At 56.2% G+C, this 17,415-nt stretch overlaps 1 protein-coding gene across 4 annotated transcripts in view; it reads left to right on the plus strand.

Moving 5' to 3' along the window:
* Positions 1–17,415, plus strand: part of ARAP1 (ArfGAP with RhoGAP domain, ankyrin repeat and PH domain 1) — an 82,412-nt gene that overhangs the window by 50,051 nt on the left and 14,946 nt on the right. For 3 of the 4 annotated variants that reach the window (XM_011993652.1, XM_011993653.1, XM_011993654.1), the window contains 13 exons: positions 2,915–3,081; positions 3,670–3,737; positions 4,302–4,432; positions 4,534–4,677; positions 5,398–5,467; positions 5,744–5,864; positions 6,328–6,530; positions 6,938–7,044; positions 9,506–9,705; positions 11,005–11,090; positions 12,887–13,069; positions 14,135–14,309; positions 15,428–15,562. In XM_011993652.1, the coding sequence (XP_011849042.1) occupies positions 2,915–3,081; positions 3,670–3,737; positions 4,302–4,432; positions 4,534–4,677; positions 5,398–5,467; positions 5,744–5,864; positions 6,328–6,530; positions 6,938–7,044; positions 9,506–9,705; positions 11,005–11,090; positions 12,887–13,069; positions 14,135–14,309; positions 15,428–15,562 (1,790 nt within the window). The remainder of the gene's footprint in view (positions 1–2,914; positions 3,082–3,669; positions 3,738–4,301; positions 4,433–4,533; positions 4,678–5,397; positions 5,468–5,743; positions 5,865–6,327; positions 6,531–6,937; positions 7,045–9,505; positions 9,706–11,004; positions 11,091–12,886; positions 13,070–14,134; positions 14,310–15,427; positions 15,563–17,415) is intronic. The other variant, XM_011993655.1, reaches the window with a different exon arrangement.

Consider the following 17,415-nt stretch of genomic DNA (forward strand, 5'->3'; position numbering starts at 1 on the left):
TAAGGGAATCGCAGGTGACCAGCTGGGGCCAGCACCCCAGGTCATGCTCTTGGGCCTTCAGGCACTCCCCTCAGTCACCTGGTCATCATTCACCCCTTCCGTTGCCTTCCCTTCCACCTGCCATCTACCTGCCCACCTGTCCACCCACCTTGCCCGCATGCTCTTGCTACTGACTGGGCAGGGGTACCAAGTCAGATGCTGCCCGTGCCCCATAGGGACTCAGGTCATGTTGGAGAGACAGCCTGGTGCAGTGTCCACCGGGGGGTCTTCATAGGTCCAGCTGCGAGAGTATATTCCGACTCAAGACTCCCGCAGGCCCACCCCTTGGCCCCAGATTCCCAGAGAGGCCCGTTGGATGGGGAGCAGCTTGCTGCCAGGACAGAGGCAGGCCTTTGTCTGCCATGGGGTCTTTGAAGCAATCCGAGCCATAGCCCACGCAGCTGTCCAGGAGCCATTCTCTGTGACCCTCCAAGTGACAGCTCAGGAGTGAAGGACTGGGTCTCACAGCGGATAGTGACTCACAGGGAGCCAGCCTGGCTTTGAAAGCTCTTGCCTAAGGGGCCGGTAGTCTTCTAACATCCACACAGGTGTGGCTTCAACTCCCTATGTGGGATGTGCCCAGTTTGCAAGTCACCACACTGAGCAAACCAAAGCTCCGGTTTCTCTACCAAGTATAGAATCTGCTTATAGTTTCTCTCCATCCGGACACTGTTCCTGTGCAGGCCGTGCTGCCAAAGGCAGTGGTTGCCTGGTAACATGGCTGACACGCCACTGTTTGCAGGTTTCTAGGGGAACAGAGCTAGAAACCTAGTCAAAGGCCAGCTCTTCACACAGAAGAGGAAAGGGATTGATTAACTTTTATCTATACCTGGAGAAGAGACAAGTTTAGTAGAAGGTGATGTGGAAGCAGCCAAGTGTCCTAAGAAGCTCATAAACTTTGGAGTCAGGGTTCATATCTTGGCACAAAGGAGATACTTTGAAAAATGTCATTTACAATAATTTGTATGAAGGTCTTTTTTTTTTTTTTTTGAGACAGAATCTCGCTCTGTCCCCCAGGCTGGAGTGCAGTGGCGCCATCTCAGCTCACTGCAAGCTCCATCTCCCGGGTTCACGCCATTCTCCTGCCTCAACCTCCTGAGTAGCTGGGTCTACAGGCACCTGCCACTGTGTCCGGCTAATTTTTTGTATTTTCAGTAGAGACAGGGTTTCACCATGTTAGCCAGGATGGTCTTGATCTCCTGACCTCGTGATCCACCCACCTCGGCCTCCCAAAGTGCTGGGATTACAGGCATGAGCCACTGCACCCAGCCATTTGTATGAAGGTCTTAATGGACAGCGGCATAAAGGAGGGTCAAGGAAGACTTTTAGAGAAGGGAAATGTGGTTTTAGAGTTAAAGGATTGCTTTGGGAAGCTGAGGTGGGAGGATTGCTTGATGCCAGGAGTTCAAAACCAGCCTGGGCAACATAACAAGACCCAGTCTCTACAAAAAATTTAAAAATTAGCCAGGCATGGTAGCGCACACCTTGAGACCCACCTACTTGGGAGGCTGAAGTCAGAGGATCACTTGAGTTCGGGAGTTTGAGGCTGCAGTGAGCTGTGATTGTGCCACTGCACTCCAGTCTGCCACAGAGTAAGACCCAGTCTCTTAAAAAAAAAAAAAGTTAAAAAATGAATGGATGTTCCCAGGCAGAGAACAGGGAGAAGGGTGTTATTGGTGGAGGCAACAGCAGGAGGAAAGGCCTGGCATCATGACCACACCCCAGGCCGACCCTGTCACTTCCTCCCAGCCCCTCCTTGCTTTCATGGTAGCCCCACACCATCAGCCATTGCCAGGAACACTGGGGCAACAGACAAGGCCAAAAATAACCCAGGGGGAAGTTGCCCGTCCACCCTCATTCTCCTCCTTGGCCCCTGCAGGACAGTGGCAGAGACAGCTGGTGGGGCCAGGCCTCCAGGGCTCAGGCACCTTGTTTCAGCCTATGGTCCCTGCACATCCTGTGTGCTGGCACATGACACATCCTGTCTTGGTTAATCCTTCTAGCACCCTGCCAGGTCAGTGATATAGCCCCCGTTTTACAGAAGAGGAAACTGAGGCTCAGAGGGGCTAGGTGCTCAGCCCAGGACACACAAGAACTAAGAAACTAAGGCCGGATTCAAATTCATGTCCTTGATGCCAAAGCGCTTCAGAAGACAACCTGCCAGGAGCAATGTGATCTGTACTGAGACAGATGGGAACACTGTGTGGCTGTGAGAGCCCAGGAGGCCCTGAACCTGGCCTTGGAGAATCAGGGGAGGGTTCCTTGGGGAGTGGTAGCAGAGGTGAGGTGCTGGTGTTGTGGGAGATGGGTCTGGTGGGATCAGGTGAGTTTCAGGAGTCTGAGGGCACCAGGAGGTAGTGAATATCCAAATCTGGGCAAGAGCAAGGTGATCTCGAGACAAGAGACCCACAATTCAGGGCCTTAGGAATTGGTTTCTGAGGCTCTAGTCTGTGCCTCGGGCTTTGCAGCTCATTTCAATCCTGTTCCTTCTCTTTGCTGTCAATGCCTTCTTATCCTTAAAAGCTCAGGTCAAGCATCACCTTCTCCACGAAGCCTTCCCTGACTCCCCATTCTGATCTTTATCCCTCCTTCAATGTGGAGACCCAGTGGATACATGTGACTAAAAGCTAGAGCATTGGGGATAGGTGACCACCTCATTCAGGTCAAAGAGGGTGCCTGCTTCCTTTAGGCTTCGGGGAACCAGGAACTCATCTTCTGGGAGATGAGTTGAGGAGGGCTGTGTGCAGGAGGGCTCCTGTCTGCGTGAGTTTGTGTAGTGCCTGAGTTTTGCTGCAGTTCGGGTGAGCTGGGGGCTCAGTATGTTTCAGTCTTGGCTCTGTTGCTTAGTGATGCCCAACTTTTGTTCTGTTCCCAGCCTGCCCACCAAGGAGGAGGAGTCACTGCTGCCATTGTCATCCCTTCCCCAGCCAGAGCCTGAGGATCCCCTGTCCGCCCTCCCCCAGGGGCCTCCCCAGCCCCTCTCTCCACCTCCCTGCCCGCCGGAGATACCTCCAAAGCCAGTACGCCTGTTCCCGGAGTTTGGTGAGTGCTGCAGCAGGGGATGTGGCTCTGGGTGGATGGCCTGGGATCCCTGGGATCAGGCCTCTGGAGGGTATGCAAGGATCACACTCCTTTCTGTGCAACCCTGCCACCAGCCCATTCTGTGGCCCTGGGCAGGTCACAGCCTCCCTGAACGCTATTCTCTTCATCCTCACAATGGAGACAGTGCCCACCTGTCTGGCCTCCTGACTGTTAAGTGTGGGGCCATGGCCAGCTTTGCCAGTTACCCATGGTCTGATTTTCCATGGTGTTGGGTGGTTTGCTTTTCCTGGGGTTGGCGAGATTTCTTGATTCATGTTGCCTTTGACAGTCCTTACCCCGATCCCCAGGCTCACCACTGGCTCAGACCTCCCTGTGGTGTCCCAGCCTCTCCTCTGCTAGCCTTTAGTGCTGTCCTGAGGCCTGAGGGTATAAATCACACTTCCTATCCCCTGTGCCTTTTTTTGAAAGCCAGGGAGAAGTGGGGGTGGGGGTCTTGGCATGGGGGAGGCTTTGTGAAGCCCAGTGTGGTGCCCCAGGAGAGGAGGCCAGGCCCCTTGCCCTGAGTCCCCCCAACCCCTCTCTCACCAGATGACTCTGACTACGATGAGGTCCCAGAGGAGGGGCCAGGGGCCCCAGCCAGAGTGATGACCAAGAAGGTGGGGCCAGGCATGGGACTGTCTGCCTGTCAGTGTGTTGGGGGGGTACCCAGCTGCCTGTCAGATCCTGGGGACCACCATACAGAGAGTGGGCAGCCATTTCTTGGGAGGCTTCCGCTTTCCCCACCTCACTTGCCATACAGGAGTCAGGAGTCACGTGTAGCCATAGCGCCTTGGGCCAGGGGTCGGGGCCCAGGCCCTGGCTGCATGTGTGTGGGCATGTGGCCTCCCCCTACCCTCTGTGTTAGGAGCTCGTGTCTTATCCCAGAGTGTCTGTCTCTCTTTCACTTCTTGCGTTCCTGTGTCTGTCTGTCTTGCCTCCCTAGCCTGCAGTCCTTTTCTCTGTCCCTTTATCTTTCTGTTTTTGTCTGTGTCCTAGGTCAGTGTCTGCCACTGGCTCTCCTGTCCCTGTGATCTGGGTCTCTGTGTGGTCTCTGCTGGCAGGGGGAGGGGAGTGTGAGGAAACAGAACTAAAAGTGCTGGGCTGAGCGGGTGTGGCAGCCCCGGGTGGGTGTGATCTGTGGTTTGAAGGAAAGGATGACGCTGAGTGGGTCTCGGGGGCAGGAGGAGCCCCCACTGAGCCGAGTCCCACGGGCCGTGCGTGTGGCCAGTCTGCTGAGCGAGGGAGAGGAACTGTCTGGGGATGACCAAGAGGATGAGGATGAGGATGACCACGCCTATGAGGGCGTCCCCAAGTGAGTGTCCAGCCACCCTCCTTCCTATTGCTCAGCCCAACCCCAGCCCGCCCCCTCTTCGCCTCCTCAGCCCAGCCCCCCATTCCCTCATCTCTCGCTAGTGGCGGATGGCACACCAGCAGCCTGAGCTTGTCCTTGCCCAGCACAATTGCTGCGCCACACCCCATGGACGGGCCGCCTGGGGGCTCCACCCCCGTCACACCAGTCATCAAGGCTGGCTGGCTGGACAAGAACCCACCGCAGGGGTGAGTGAGGCCTCTTGGGTCCTGCCGTGCTCTGCATGGGGGAGCGGGGGGCAGTGTCCAGAACCCCAGGATGCTGGTATCACAGATCTGAAAGCCAGAAGGGCCTGAGATGATTTGCACAGGTCTCCCTCCAGGCAGACTGCGACCACCGATGATGCCCTCCAGACCCATTTTATTGCCCTGAAAATTGGGAGATCGCTGGGCATGGTGGCTCACACCTGTAATCTCAGCACTTGAGATGCTGAGGTGGGAGGTTTGCTTGAGGCCAGGAGTTTGAGACCACTCTGGGCAACATAGCGAGACCTTGTCTTTACAAATAAATTTTAAAATTAGCCAGGTGCGGTGGCTCATGCCTGTAGTTCTAGCTACCTGGGAGACTGAGGTGGGAGAAGCACTTGAGCCCAGGCATCTGAGGCTGTAGTGAGCTAGGCCTGTACTACTGCCTTCCAGCCTGTGTGGCAGAGTGAGACCCTGTCTCAAAATAAATAAATAAAATAAAATAAAATAAAATAAAATAAAATAAAAGAGATGTGCTACTTTGAGTCTGACTTCAGTCACTTTTGCTGTAAAATCCATCTTCTTGCCAATGGCCATTTGGGATCCTTCCTCCCTAGAGCCTGGCTGATCCTCACTCTGAGTGTGGCTTCTGAGGGATGGAGTAGTCCTGGAACGTGTCCTCCCACCCCCAGTCATTTGCCTGTTGTCCCTCTCCCTCTCCAGATCTTACATCTATCAGAAACGATGGGTGAGACTGGATGCTGATCACCTGCGATACTTTGACAGTAACAAGGTGAGGCCTGCCTCAGTCCTGATGTGACCCTGCTGTAGCCTAGGCTGGCCTCAACACTGGAACGAGGTGGCGTCCCTCCCCAGAGGAGTCCTCGCCAGAGCTCTAAGTCTGACCCCTTAACCCATGTCCTCCTGGCCCTCTGCTGCAGTCAGGGTCAGCACAGGGTCTTGTCTCTGACCAGCTGCAGGAGACAGGGCTGCAGCCTTCATTTCGGCTGAGGCTGGGGGAGTCAGTGAGGTGCTGGGTCCCATAATACAGCTCCTGTCTCTCCCCCAGGATGCTTACTCTAAGCGCTTTATCTCTGTGGCCTGCATCTCCCGCGTGGCTGCCATCGGGGACCAGAAGTTTGAAGTGATTACAAACAACCGGACCTTTGCCTTCCGGGCAGAGAGTGATGGTGGGGAGTGTGGAGTGTTGTGTGCGTGTGTGTGTGTGTGTGTGTGTGTGTGTGTAAGTGGGTAGAGAAGACTGGAAGTTTGGGCAGAGGAGGGGGAAGAGAAGCATGGCGCATCTGTCCTCTCACATCACATCCAGGGAGGCGTGGTCCCTTTGTGAGGTGGGTGGGGGAAGGGGGCACCCTCTGTGACCAGCTCTGTGCTTGGCATGGTCACTGACTCTTCAGAACCACACAATCAGCGGGAGCAGGCTTGGAGGGGTGAGGTCACTTACCCAGCATCAGTGGCAAAGCTGGGATTGAGCCTGAGCTCGTTCAAGTCAGAGAAGTCAAGCAAAATGATAGGGGGGCAATCTGGGTGGGCTTTCTAGAGGAGATGTTGCCTGAGGAGCCTAGGGCCAGGAGACCCCTGAGGGGCTCCCTGCCAGGCCGACCTTGGGCTTACTCCTCCACCCTTCTCCTGTAGTGGAGCGGAAGGAGTGGATGCAGGCCCTGCAGCAGGCCATGGCTGAGCAGCGTGCCCGGGCCCGGCTCTCTAGCGCTTATCTGCTGGGAGTTCCAGGCTCAGAGCAACCTGACCGCGCTGGCAGCCTGGAGCTTCGTGGCTTCAAGAATAAGCTGTATGTGGCCGTGGTCGGGGACAAAGTGCAGCTCTACAAGAATCTAGAGGTGCTAAGGGGTCACAGAACCTCTCCCCTGCCCATGCCCGCCTACCCTGCCCCAGGCTCACCTAGGACCTTAGCTCTGCCTTTTCTCTTCCCTCTTTTCCTGCACTGAGCCCAGCCCTTTGCCTGGATGTGTCCTCGCTTTCCCCAGTTCTGACCACTTCCCCCAAGCTCTGAGCATCACCCTCCAGTCCCTGCCCTGGCCCCTGCGCCCCCGCACCTCTGCTCATTGCTGTGTGGGCCCTGAACCTGCAGCCCCTTGCCCCGCCCAGCTTCCCGTGTCCCCCGCTGTCTCCCTCCTGGGCACCCCCCCAGTCCCTGAGTTGCACTACCTTCCCTTCCTCTCCCCGTCCCAAGCCTCATGCCCTGCCCCTAAAGCCTTGCCCTCATCCCGTCCCACCCGCCCTCCAGGAGTACCACCTAGGCATTGGCATCACCTTCATCGACATGAGCGTGGGCAACGTGAAGGAAGTGGACCGGCGCAGCTTCGACCTCACTACGCCCTACCGCATCTTCAGGTGACCCTCCATCCTCTTGGCTCACCGGCATCCTCACTCCTTCCTAATGTTTTCCTTTTGCTCAACGTGGGAGGCTGCCCCTTCCTGTGGGATTGGTTCCCTCACCCTGCTCCGCCCTGCCCCACCTGTGGAGCCCCTCTCCCGTCACTTGCTAACTCACTCTGATCTCCCTTCCTCCTAAGAGGTCTCACTCTCCCCTGTGCCGCTTGGCCACTGCTGTCCTCCCCTGCCCGCCATGCTGCTCAGGGGTTGCCCATGCTGGCCTCCTGCACCCACTGCCCCTACGCCTGCACCACCCCTGGAGAGTGCTCTTGTCTCTCATGAGGCTGCTCCTCAGTCATTGTCTCTGGGCCACCAAGGCTCTGCCGTCTTGGTTTCCTCTAACCTTAGCTGTCCCTTGGTGTCTTTCTCTGTCCTCTGCCCTCTCCCTGGGCAGCCTTGCCCACTCCCAGGCCTTCAGCCGCTACCTCTGATCTACTCAACTATGCCCGGGTTTGAATCCTGGGTCCATCACTGACTAGCTGTGTGACCTGGGAAATCACTTGGCCTCTGTGTGCCTCAGTTTCCTGGGGAAGTGTTTGTAATACTGGTAGTAACTGGTCAATAAACACTAGCATCACCCCCAACCCTCCTACTTCTCTGCTCTTAGCCCAGGTGTCTATCTCCAGTGGGATCTTTCTGCTGAGCTCTGTCCTGCATGTCTGACGGCTGTAGTCACCTCCCGCTTTCAGCTCCCTGTTCTTCCCAGGGGCCTGTCTCTCCAACCAAGAGGGAAGGACTCATGCCTTTCCTTTTTTTTTCTTTTTGAGACAGAGTTTTGCTCTGTCTCCGAGGCTAGAGTGCAGTGGCACAATCTCAGCTCACTGCCACCTCTGCCTCCAGGTTCAAGTGATTCTCCTGCTTCGGCCTCCCCAAGTAGCCGCGATTACAGGTGCACGTCACCACGCTAATTTTTGTATTTTTAGTAGAGATCGGGTTTTGCCATGTTGGTCAAGCTGGTCTGGAACTCCTGACCTCAGGTGATCCACCCACCTCAGGCTCCCAAAGCGCTGGGATTACAGGGGTGAGCCACTGCACCTGGCCCGTGCCTTTCCTTTTTATCCCATCTGGTCCCATCCCTCTGCTGTCACCCTTCTGGCCCGGGCCTGGTGGACCCTTGGCCCCAGCGCCTGCCTCCTCACTCTTAGGCCACCCGTGCCTGTCAGCCTCTTTACTCCAACTGCTTTGACTGCCGGGGGGCCTTATTTTTGAGAGATAAGTTTTTATTTGCTCATTTCTTGCATTTGAAGTTCTCTTTGATGACATCCTTGGCCTGAGATTCTTTGCCATAGACCTTAACTACCACACAGCTACAGCCCCACCTGACAGGCGTTCTCTGATTGTCAGTCTGAGAGGCCTGCCCATTCCCGGGTTTCTTGTTGCCATCAACCCTAAAGAGGTAGACTTGGTGTTCTACACAAAGGGCCTCCTCCAGCTCGCATGCGTGGCTCATTGCATTTGGGCGCAAGCACAGGAAGGTGAGCTTGGCGTCTTGGCTCCACCTTTGGCAGCTTTGCAAATTGCACGTGCTAGGTTGTGGAGGAGGAGGTCTCCAGGACCTCCATAAGATGGCATTAATGGCCATCACACCTCCAGCAGCGATGCCTTCCTTGGTTGTGGCAATGGGTTATGGGTGGAGTAGACTCATGGTCACATGTGTGACTCGGTGGTGGCAGGGAAAGAGCCAGAAGGGTCTTTTTAAAACTAAATTTTTTCAGGGACAGTCATCATTTATTGTTCAACCAGGGCCTCCCACCCTGAAGAGCAGGGCATGCTATGGCAGCCACAGGTGTCTGGGTATGCTGGGCCAATGGAGTGCTTTGTGGGGTGAGGCCATGGAGCATGTCACAGTTGGGGCTGGGATAGGAATGAGGATGGGGATGGTGGAGGAGTCTTTTAAAGACATCTCTGTACCTTCCCCTCCTTTCCACTTAAACCCTCTGTGGATTCTCCATCGTCCTCAGGGTGCACTTTGACTTCCTCTGCCTGATGCAGGCCTGTCCTGTCCGTCTTCCAGCCTCTTCTCTGCCAGTCTGCCCTCCTGTCTCCTGGAATGCCCCCTGTGCCATCCTGCCCCTTTGCACATGCTGTTCCCTCTATCTAGACTGCCCTTTCACCTCTTCACCTGGCTCAGCCCTTCTGATCCGTCAAACCTTAGCTCAGGCATCATTTTCTTCCCAGCAGCCTTCATTCCGCAGGCTGGGCAGAGCCCCCCACTGGGCTTCCCTGCCCCCATACGCTGTTGGGTTCCTGGTGTCCTTGCCTTTGTCCACACCTACTTTCCCTACCAGAATGGGATGCCTCACTCTTTTGCCTAAGCGCTCCCAACACCTTGTCCCCTACTTCATTCTGTGCCTCTTCGTGCTGCTCCCAAATCCCTCTGAGTCTATCCCCACCAACCTCCCCACCCCTGTGTCCCCAGCTTCTCTGCTGACTCAGAGCTAGAGAAGGAGCAGTGGCTGGAGGCCATGCAGGGAGCTGTCGCCGAGGCCCTGTCTACCTCAGAGGTGGCCGAGCGCGTCTGGGCTGCAGCCCCCAACAGGTTCTGTGCTGACTGCGGGGCTCCCCAGCCTGACTGGGCCTCCATCAACCTCTGTGTCGTCATCTGCAAGCGCTGTGCAGGTGTGTGTGCTGGGGTTGGGGCACCAGGCAGAGGTGTGGTGGGGTTGGCCATTTGGGATGCCAGGTGTCCTATCTGGAGGAGGGCCTGGAGTGGAGACAGCAGTCAGAGAGCTGCTATTGATGAGGCTTCTCCTGCACACCAGGCCTTTCCCCTGTGATTAGCCTTGAGTCCTTACATTGCCAGGCGGGAGAAGTTCAACTTCTCCCATCACAGGTGGGGACTCGGAGGCACAGGGAGAGGAAATGGCTTATTCAGGGTCACCTGGCAAGTAAGTGAGCCCAGATTTGAGCCCAGGCTTGTTGGGGTCCGGTGTTCCTCTCATTACAGAAGAATAGGGGAGGCCGGGCAAGAGGAATTGGCAGGAACCCGGCAGGGCTTTGCATGCAGAGGGAGGAGCTGGTGTTTTGTCTGGAGGGCAACGGGAGGCAGGGACGTGGTCCGATTTGTGGGTCAGACTCTGGTTGGTGGGTGGAAACTGAGTTAGAGGGGCAAGTCTAGAGACCAGTGAGGAGACTGCCATAGGATCCAGGAGAGGGAGGAGGAGGAAGCCTGGCCTGGGGAAGCTGTGAGCATTTGAGGGCTATTGAGGATCTATGGTGGAAAACTCTCAATGACTGGATGAGGAAGATGAAATGCAAGATGGTCGAGCCCAGGGTTCATTCATCTGCTCAATCAAGGCCACTCAATCTGGCCACTGTGTGCCAGATGCTGGGGATTCTGTCCTCCTGGGAGCTGACATAGCTCAGGTGGTGGCTGTGGGCTGCTGGAGGTGGGGATCCAGGTGGAGGAGCAAGTCTTGGGAAGTGTGCTGGGGAGGCCCTCTGTAAGGAGGTGACATGCCCGCTGAGATCTGAATGGCAAGAAGGAGTGGCCATGAGGACATGGGCGATGACAGTCTGGGTAGAAAGATGATGGAGGGGAAGCAGGAAAGGAGTTGTGATCTAATTCTGGGAGCCACTGGAGGGTGAAAGCAGGGATTAGAAGTCAGGGATTTGCATTTTAAAGAGATCACCTCTGGCAGGGCTGTGTTAAGGGTGGCCTGCAAGAGGCCAAGCATGGTTCCAGGGAGCCAGTTGCAGGGGGCTGGTACAGGAGCCCAGGCGAGGATTACAGGGCTCAGTCCTGCCCTGTGGGGAGCAAGAGAGCATGGCTGGATTCCAGAGCTGCCAGCAGGCCTACCCCCTGGCGCCTGCCTGTGGCCTGTCATCCCTGCCTGTCCCAGTGGACACTGGGGGTGGGTAAGTGATTCCATGAAGGGGAGGGCACAGGTGATTCTGGGTCTGGCCCTGTGTCTACAGGGGAGCACCGTGGCCTGGGCGCTGGCGTCTCCAAGGTGCGGAGCCTGAAGATGGACAGGAAGGTGTGGACAGAAACACTTATCGAGGTGGGGATGCCCCTGCTTGCCACTGATACTTGGACTCTGCCCCATTCAACAGCTGTCTGGGTCTCCCAGCCCCCTCCCTATCTCAGTGACCACAGCACCTTGGAGCTAGAAGAGATCCTTAATGATAATCTAGTGGGTGGGAATTTCGGAAAAGCAATTTTTGGCAAAGTCAGCAAACTGGCCAGTGAGCTAAGAATGTTTTTATAGTTTTAAAGCGTTATATTAAAAAAAAAAAAAAAAAAAAAGGAAGAAAATGCAGCAGAGACTGTATGTGTTCTGTAAAACCTAAAATATTTACTGTTTGGCCCTTTAGAGAAAGTATTTGCTAACTCCTGATCTTATTTCACTTTCTTTTTTTTTTTTTTTTTTTTTGAGGCCGAGTCTCGCTCTGTCGCCCAGGCTGGAGTGCAGTGGCTCGATCTCGGCTCACTGCAAGCTCCGCCTCCCGGGTTCCCGCCATTCTCCTGCCTCAGCCTCCCGAGTAGCTGGGACTACAGGCGCCGCCACCACGCCCAGCTAATTTTTTTGTATTTTTAGTAGAGACGGGGTTTCACCGTGTTAGCCAGGATGGTCTTGATCTCCTGACCTCGTGATCCGCCCGTCTCGGCCTCCCAAAGTGCTGGGATTACAGGCTTGAGCCACCGCGCCCGGCCTCTTATTTCACTTTCATCCATTGAATAGATGTGTAAACTGAGGTCCTGGGCAGGGCTGTAATCTGTCTGAGATTACCCTGTAAATGCACATTGACCACCACCCTTGCCTCTTTCCATCTCACTTCTGGCTGACCCAGGGCCTTCTCCCCTACCTTGCATACCCTCTCAGAGGCCCTCAGCCTTCATTTCATCTGAACTCACGTGCACCAGTGGGTATATGTATGTATGCTGCGTGTGCACACACGTGTCCATTTATGCCTCTGTACTGGAAACTCCCAGGTACCCATATGTGGTAGATACAGGGGAGAACCTGCAATGGGAGGCTAGGCCCAGGCTGCAGACTCCAGAGCACTTGGAGTGTCACATCCCTTTCTCACCTCCCCACAGTGTGTTTGGCACATAAGTGCTAAGGACTTTGCATATGTTAATTAACTGACTTTCAGAACAAGCAAGGAGTTAGGATTAGAATAACCAGTTTACAGCCTTGAAGCCTGGGGAGAGAAAATAACTTGCTGGAAGACATAGAGTGAATCTGTAGTGGCAGGCACTGTTATGCTTTGTTCTATGCTGTGACCCCAGCACCCCATACACGACCTGACAAAGAGGCAAGGTGGGGGGGGCCTAGGAAATGGCTGTGGAAGGAGGAGCCGGATGAAGGAAGGAACTGATTCCCGAATGCTGGATCCCTGCACTCACCCGAATCCACCCCTATCCCTCTTGCCTAGAGAGGAATGTCAGGGACAGGAGAGGTTTCCAAAATCCCTGCCTACCCCATTGGCTGACAGGTTAGGCACCCACCCCCGGCTATCATAGTCTCAGGAATGCAGAGCTCTAGATGTGGAACTGGGTGGGGCAGCAGCAAGGCCCCTGGGACCAGGCGCAGGGCCTGAGGCGTCCACCTGTCAGGCTGCTGACCCCCTGTCCTGTCACTGAGCCTGAGACCTAGACTCAGAGCCCAGCTCTGGTGGCAGGAGCATCCCCAGCCACCAGCAGGCCAGGCTGTCCTCACCTTCCCCATTGGGAAAGTGGGCAGATGGCCTGGCTCTCCCAGCCCCTTGCCTAACAACCTCAGAAACCAAGTTTCTGCCCGGCACGGCCCCTGGCTGTCAGCTGGCCCGTCTGACCTCCTACACACCCCTGCAGCTCTTCTTACAGCTGGGGAATGGCGCTGGGAACCGCTTCTGGGCAGCCAATGTGCCCCCCAGTGAGGCCCTGCAGCCCAGCAGCAGCCCCAGCACCCGGCGGTGCCACCTGGAGGCCAAGTACCGTGAGGGCAAGTACCGCCGCTACCACCCACTCTTTGGCAACCAGGAGGAGCTGGACAAGGTCAGGATACTGCAGCTCTGGGGCCCCTTGGGACCACCCTTGTCTTTCTGCTGCCCTGTTCCTTACACTGTCTTAACCCATCTCGTCTACTAGCTCAGGGAGATGCCTTGGCGTATGGGGAAACTGATGTTTAGAGGGCAGAAGGGCCCTGCCTAAGCCATATGAAAAGTTCTGGCCATGCAGGGAGGAGCCAGGCCTGACCCTTGGGCCAAGGCCACGTCCCCAGCATCTGTCTGTCTCTCTCCCGATTCCTCAGTCTCCTGCACCCCGTCCTGTTGCTTCTGAATCCTGCCAAAAGGAGTGAACTTGATGGGGATGCTATTTCCTGTCAGGCTCATGAAAAACAGCTGGGCTGCTCCAACCCACCCCCATCCACACCCAACTCAAGATGAGGCCCCGTATGGGCCCCAGGCCCTGACAGGCTGGGAGCCAAGTCTCAGGCCCTGATCTGGCTCCGCCTGAGCAGGAGGCGGCCAGCTCTGAGGCAGGGGTATGCCATTTGTGACCTCTGGTTGGCCTTCAGCCCCTCCCCCAAACTGCCCCTCCCAGGCAGACTCAGTCCAGCTAGAAGCCCGCTGGGAGTCAGGCCTCCACCTCCCAGGGACCCAGGCGTCCTGCTCCCAGCCCAACCCAGTCTAGCCTGCAAGCCAGGAGGGCGGCAACTCCCATTGGTTGGGAGTGCTGGGCAGGCAGTGAGGAATTCAAATGTGGGAGGAATTAGCTACAAAGCACCCCCCCCACCGCTCTTCCACAAGGCAGAAGGAGCTTGAGATCCTCTGGAGGCTCTGTGGCTGACTGGGCAGCTGTGTCCAGGCTGCCAGCAGGGGTGAGGCCCCGGGCAGCTGGGATCCCCTGGCCTCCGCTAGGCAGCCCCTGCTCGCCCCTCCTCCCCTTGGCCTCTCTCTTCCCTCTCCTTCCTTCCTTCCTGTTCTCTCTTTCAGTCTGAGGATGGACCGCTCCAGGCCTGGGTGACTCCTTCCTCTTCTTTCCTCTCCTCCCCCATACCCTCTTTCCCTGTGGGCCCCCCACTCCTGCTTGGGCTGACCCTCCCTTGCCTCTTCCTAGGCCCTGTGTGCTGCAGTCACCACCACAGACCTGGCTGAGACTCAGGCGCTCCTGGGCTGTGGGGCCGGGATCAGCTGCTTCTCGGGGGACCCCGAGGCCCCCACGCCCCTGGCTCTTGCAGAGCAGGCGGGGCAGACACTGCAGATGGAATTCCTTCGGAACAATCGGACCACAGGTGAGCGTGGGGTGGGGGTCCACCAGGCTGTGCAGTGCCCAGTGGGGTTTGATTTACGTGCTGCTCTCAGGCCGTGATCGCAGCTCCTCAAGGGCCCTTGGTAAATTGTGTGTGAGCTGGGGTGTGCTTGGGTTTGCACGTCAGTGTGTATTTGTGCTGCGTATGCATGTTCCTCTGTGTCTCTGTCTCTGTGACTCTGTTGATGACTTCCCTGACTCGCAGTGTGGGTCCCTCAGGATGGCTGGCAGCTGTGCTGGTGTTTGTGCACCTCTGAACCCCTGGGTCTGTGTTTGTGGGGATGTTGAGAGCTTTGGAGTGAATGTGTGTGCAGAGTGTGTTTGTGTTGCTGCGTGAGGGATGCTGTGTTACATTTCTCCATGTGTGGGTCACCCACCATGGCAGCTCTGTCTACTGCCCTGCTTGGGTGGGGCTCAGTCCTGAACCTGGTTTGGGTACCACTGGCTCCCCCTTGGGGTGGGTGAGGAGGGGTCAGTGCGTTGAGCAGTGCAGCTTATGGCCCAGGCCTGGCCTCTGGGGCCACATCCTAGGACTGAGGGTGGAGCTCAAGGCTGGGGCTCCGGGCTCAGGGCCATGGGTGGGCCGGGCACACTGGGCTGGAGAGAGCCCAGGTGTCCAGGGAGACACAGGAGACCACCCAACTGGCTTGGGCTTGGGGGCAGAACCGCCCCTCCCCCCCACCATTGCTGACCATGGGGAGCAGAGCTGTAGTCAGGCTGCCACCTTGAGCTTCCTGCCATCTGGGAAAATCCTCTTTCCAGGGATTATTATTGAGTTTGTCCAATGCCCCCCTGATGCCAGTGTGCCTGGCCTGTGCTTCCAACCTGGAGAGTGGGGTGGGCCAGGAGTCAGGGAGGCTTCCTGGAAGGGGCAGTGCTGGAACTGGGCCTTGGGAATGGAGTGAATTTCCACAAGTGCGGAGAGGGAGAAACAGCCTTGGCAAGACCCTGCAGATAGGAAGGGGAGCTTGAGGCTGCCAGTTAGGGAGCTGGGGCTGACGATTCGAAAGTGAGCCTGGATGCCCAGGCCAGGTGGGAGTGAGGTGGGGACACCCTCTTGGGTGGCCAGCATGACCTGCCATCCTTTCCCCACCTCCAAAGAGGTGCCTCGGCTGGACTCGATGAAGCCCCTGGAAAAGCACTACTCAGTTATCCTGCCGACCGTGAGCCACAGTGGCTTCCTCTACAAGACCGCCTCTGCCGGCAAGCTGCTGCAGGACCGCCGGGCCCGGGAAGGTGGGTGCCACCCCAGACCCTGCCCTGGCCCATGGCATCTGGGCATGGCTGCAGGGCTAGGGAAGCCAGGGCTGGCCAGACTGGTGGACCCATGAGGCAGCCAAGTGGACTCTGGCAGAGTCACCCTAGAGGGCTTCCTGGATATAGTTTGGGGTACGCAGAAGGTGCTTCCTAAATGATCCTGGTGGGAGTAGGGGTAGGGTATGGCGCTGCAGAGCAGGTCACTGCCAGAGTTTCTTTGGACTAAATGAGCCTTTATTGAGCCCCTACTGGGTATGGGCTCTGCTGAGCATCTGGTAGTTAGAGCCTGTGGCTGGTAGGGAGTTTGAGGACTGAACGGAAAGCCCTGTCCCTCTCTGATCTCAGCCTTCCATTCACTCCCCAAATCAGAAGAAAATCCATAAGAGCCCGCACAGTTGGCCACCACCCCCATTACCTCTCTGAACCACCCCCCTAATCACTCTGCTGGTCTCCTCGCTGTTTCTTAGACATGTTGTCACCTACCAGGATCTTTGCCCATGCTGTTCCCTCTGCCTGAAATGCTTTCCCCCAGGTATCTGCATGGCCAATCCCTCACTTTCCTCAGATCTCTGTTTCAGTATCACTCCTGCAGAGATGTCATCTCTGACTACCTTATGCAAAATAGCACCCCCCATCTCTCCCTTTACTCTGCATTTCCTTTTCTTTTTTGAGATGGAGTTTCGCTCTTGTTGTCCAGGCTGGAGTGCAATGGCTCAATGTCGGCTCACCGCAACCTCTGCCTCCCGGGTTCAAGCGATTCTCCTGCCTCAGCCTCCCGAGTAGCTGGGATTACAGGCATGCGCCATCATGCCTGGCTAATTTAGTTAGTAGAGATGGGATTTCACCATGTTGGTCAGGCTGGTCTCAAACTCCCGACCTCAGGTGATCTGCCCGCCTCAGCCTCCCAAAGTGCTGGGATTACAGGCGTGAGTCACCGCGCCCGGCTACCCTGCATTTTCTTCACATCACTTACCTGGTACTCATTTGTCCATTAATGTACTTATCTATAGATTCTCTGTACCCCACTGGGACATAAACTCCTTTTGGCCACCACTGCCTGTAGCCCTCAGATCCTAGAACAGTGGCTAGCACACAGTGGGCACTTGGCAAATATCTGCAGAATGAAGGATGACTCAGGCAGAGCTGGTGCTCCTGGAGGGAGCCCATCCACAGGGTCAGACCTGAGGAAACATTGACCTCAGAGAGCAAATGTCAGGCCCTCACAGACAGGATGAGAGGCAGAGTCTGCTGTGGGAACATTGTGAGGTCATTGCTGACAACATCCCTCAGCACCTCCTGTGTGCTCTCCTATGGGGACGAAGCCCTTCGACTCCCAAAGAGATTTCTTTGGAACTCCATGCTGTTCACAACCTCATTGCCCCAGGTCTGCCTCCCTCTGCCTGATAATGTCATTTGTGTAACAACTGCCTGAGTCATCCTTTTTGCCCTGGATGCCAGGAAGCTCTGAGCCACTGTAAAGCTCAGTGCTGTGAACTGTATAAGCCTGCATGGCCATGACAACCTATCCTTTCCATTACCTTTCCTGGTCCAGATTCTCCTTTCTATTTCTTTTGTGGGACCTTGTCAGTCTCTCAAAGCCATTGTAGCAGGAGGCAGAGTAGAGAGTGATGGGTGCTTCTAGAAAAGGAGATTGGGGCATATAAGTTTTCCTGTGACATTCAGGTGGTGGGTGGAGGGGACAGGGCTTGCAAAAGCTGGGAGTGCTGGGTGGGGATATGTGTGTCCAGGAGTGACAGAGGCAGCTGGAGAGACAGGCAGGGGTAGACCTGGCAGGGCCTTGAATGGCAGGCTGAGGGGTGCAGAGTCTGTCC

Source organism: Mandrillus leucophaeus, unplaced genomic scaffold, assembly GCF_000951045.1.
Source record: "Mandrillus leucophaeus isolate KB7577 unplaced genomic scaffold, Mleu.le_1.0 Scaffold432, whole genome shotgun sequence".
In the NCBI taxonomy this organism is placed as follows: domain Eukaryota; kingdom Metazoa; phylum Chordata; class Mammalia; order Primates; family Cercopithecidae; genus Mandrillus; species Mandrillus leucophaeus.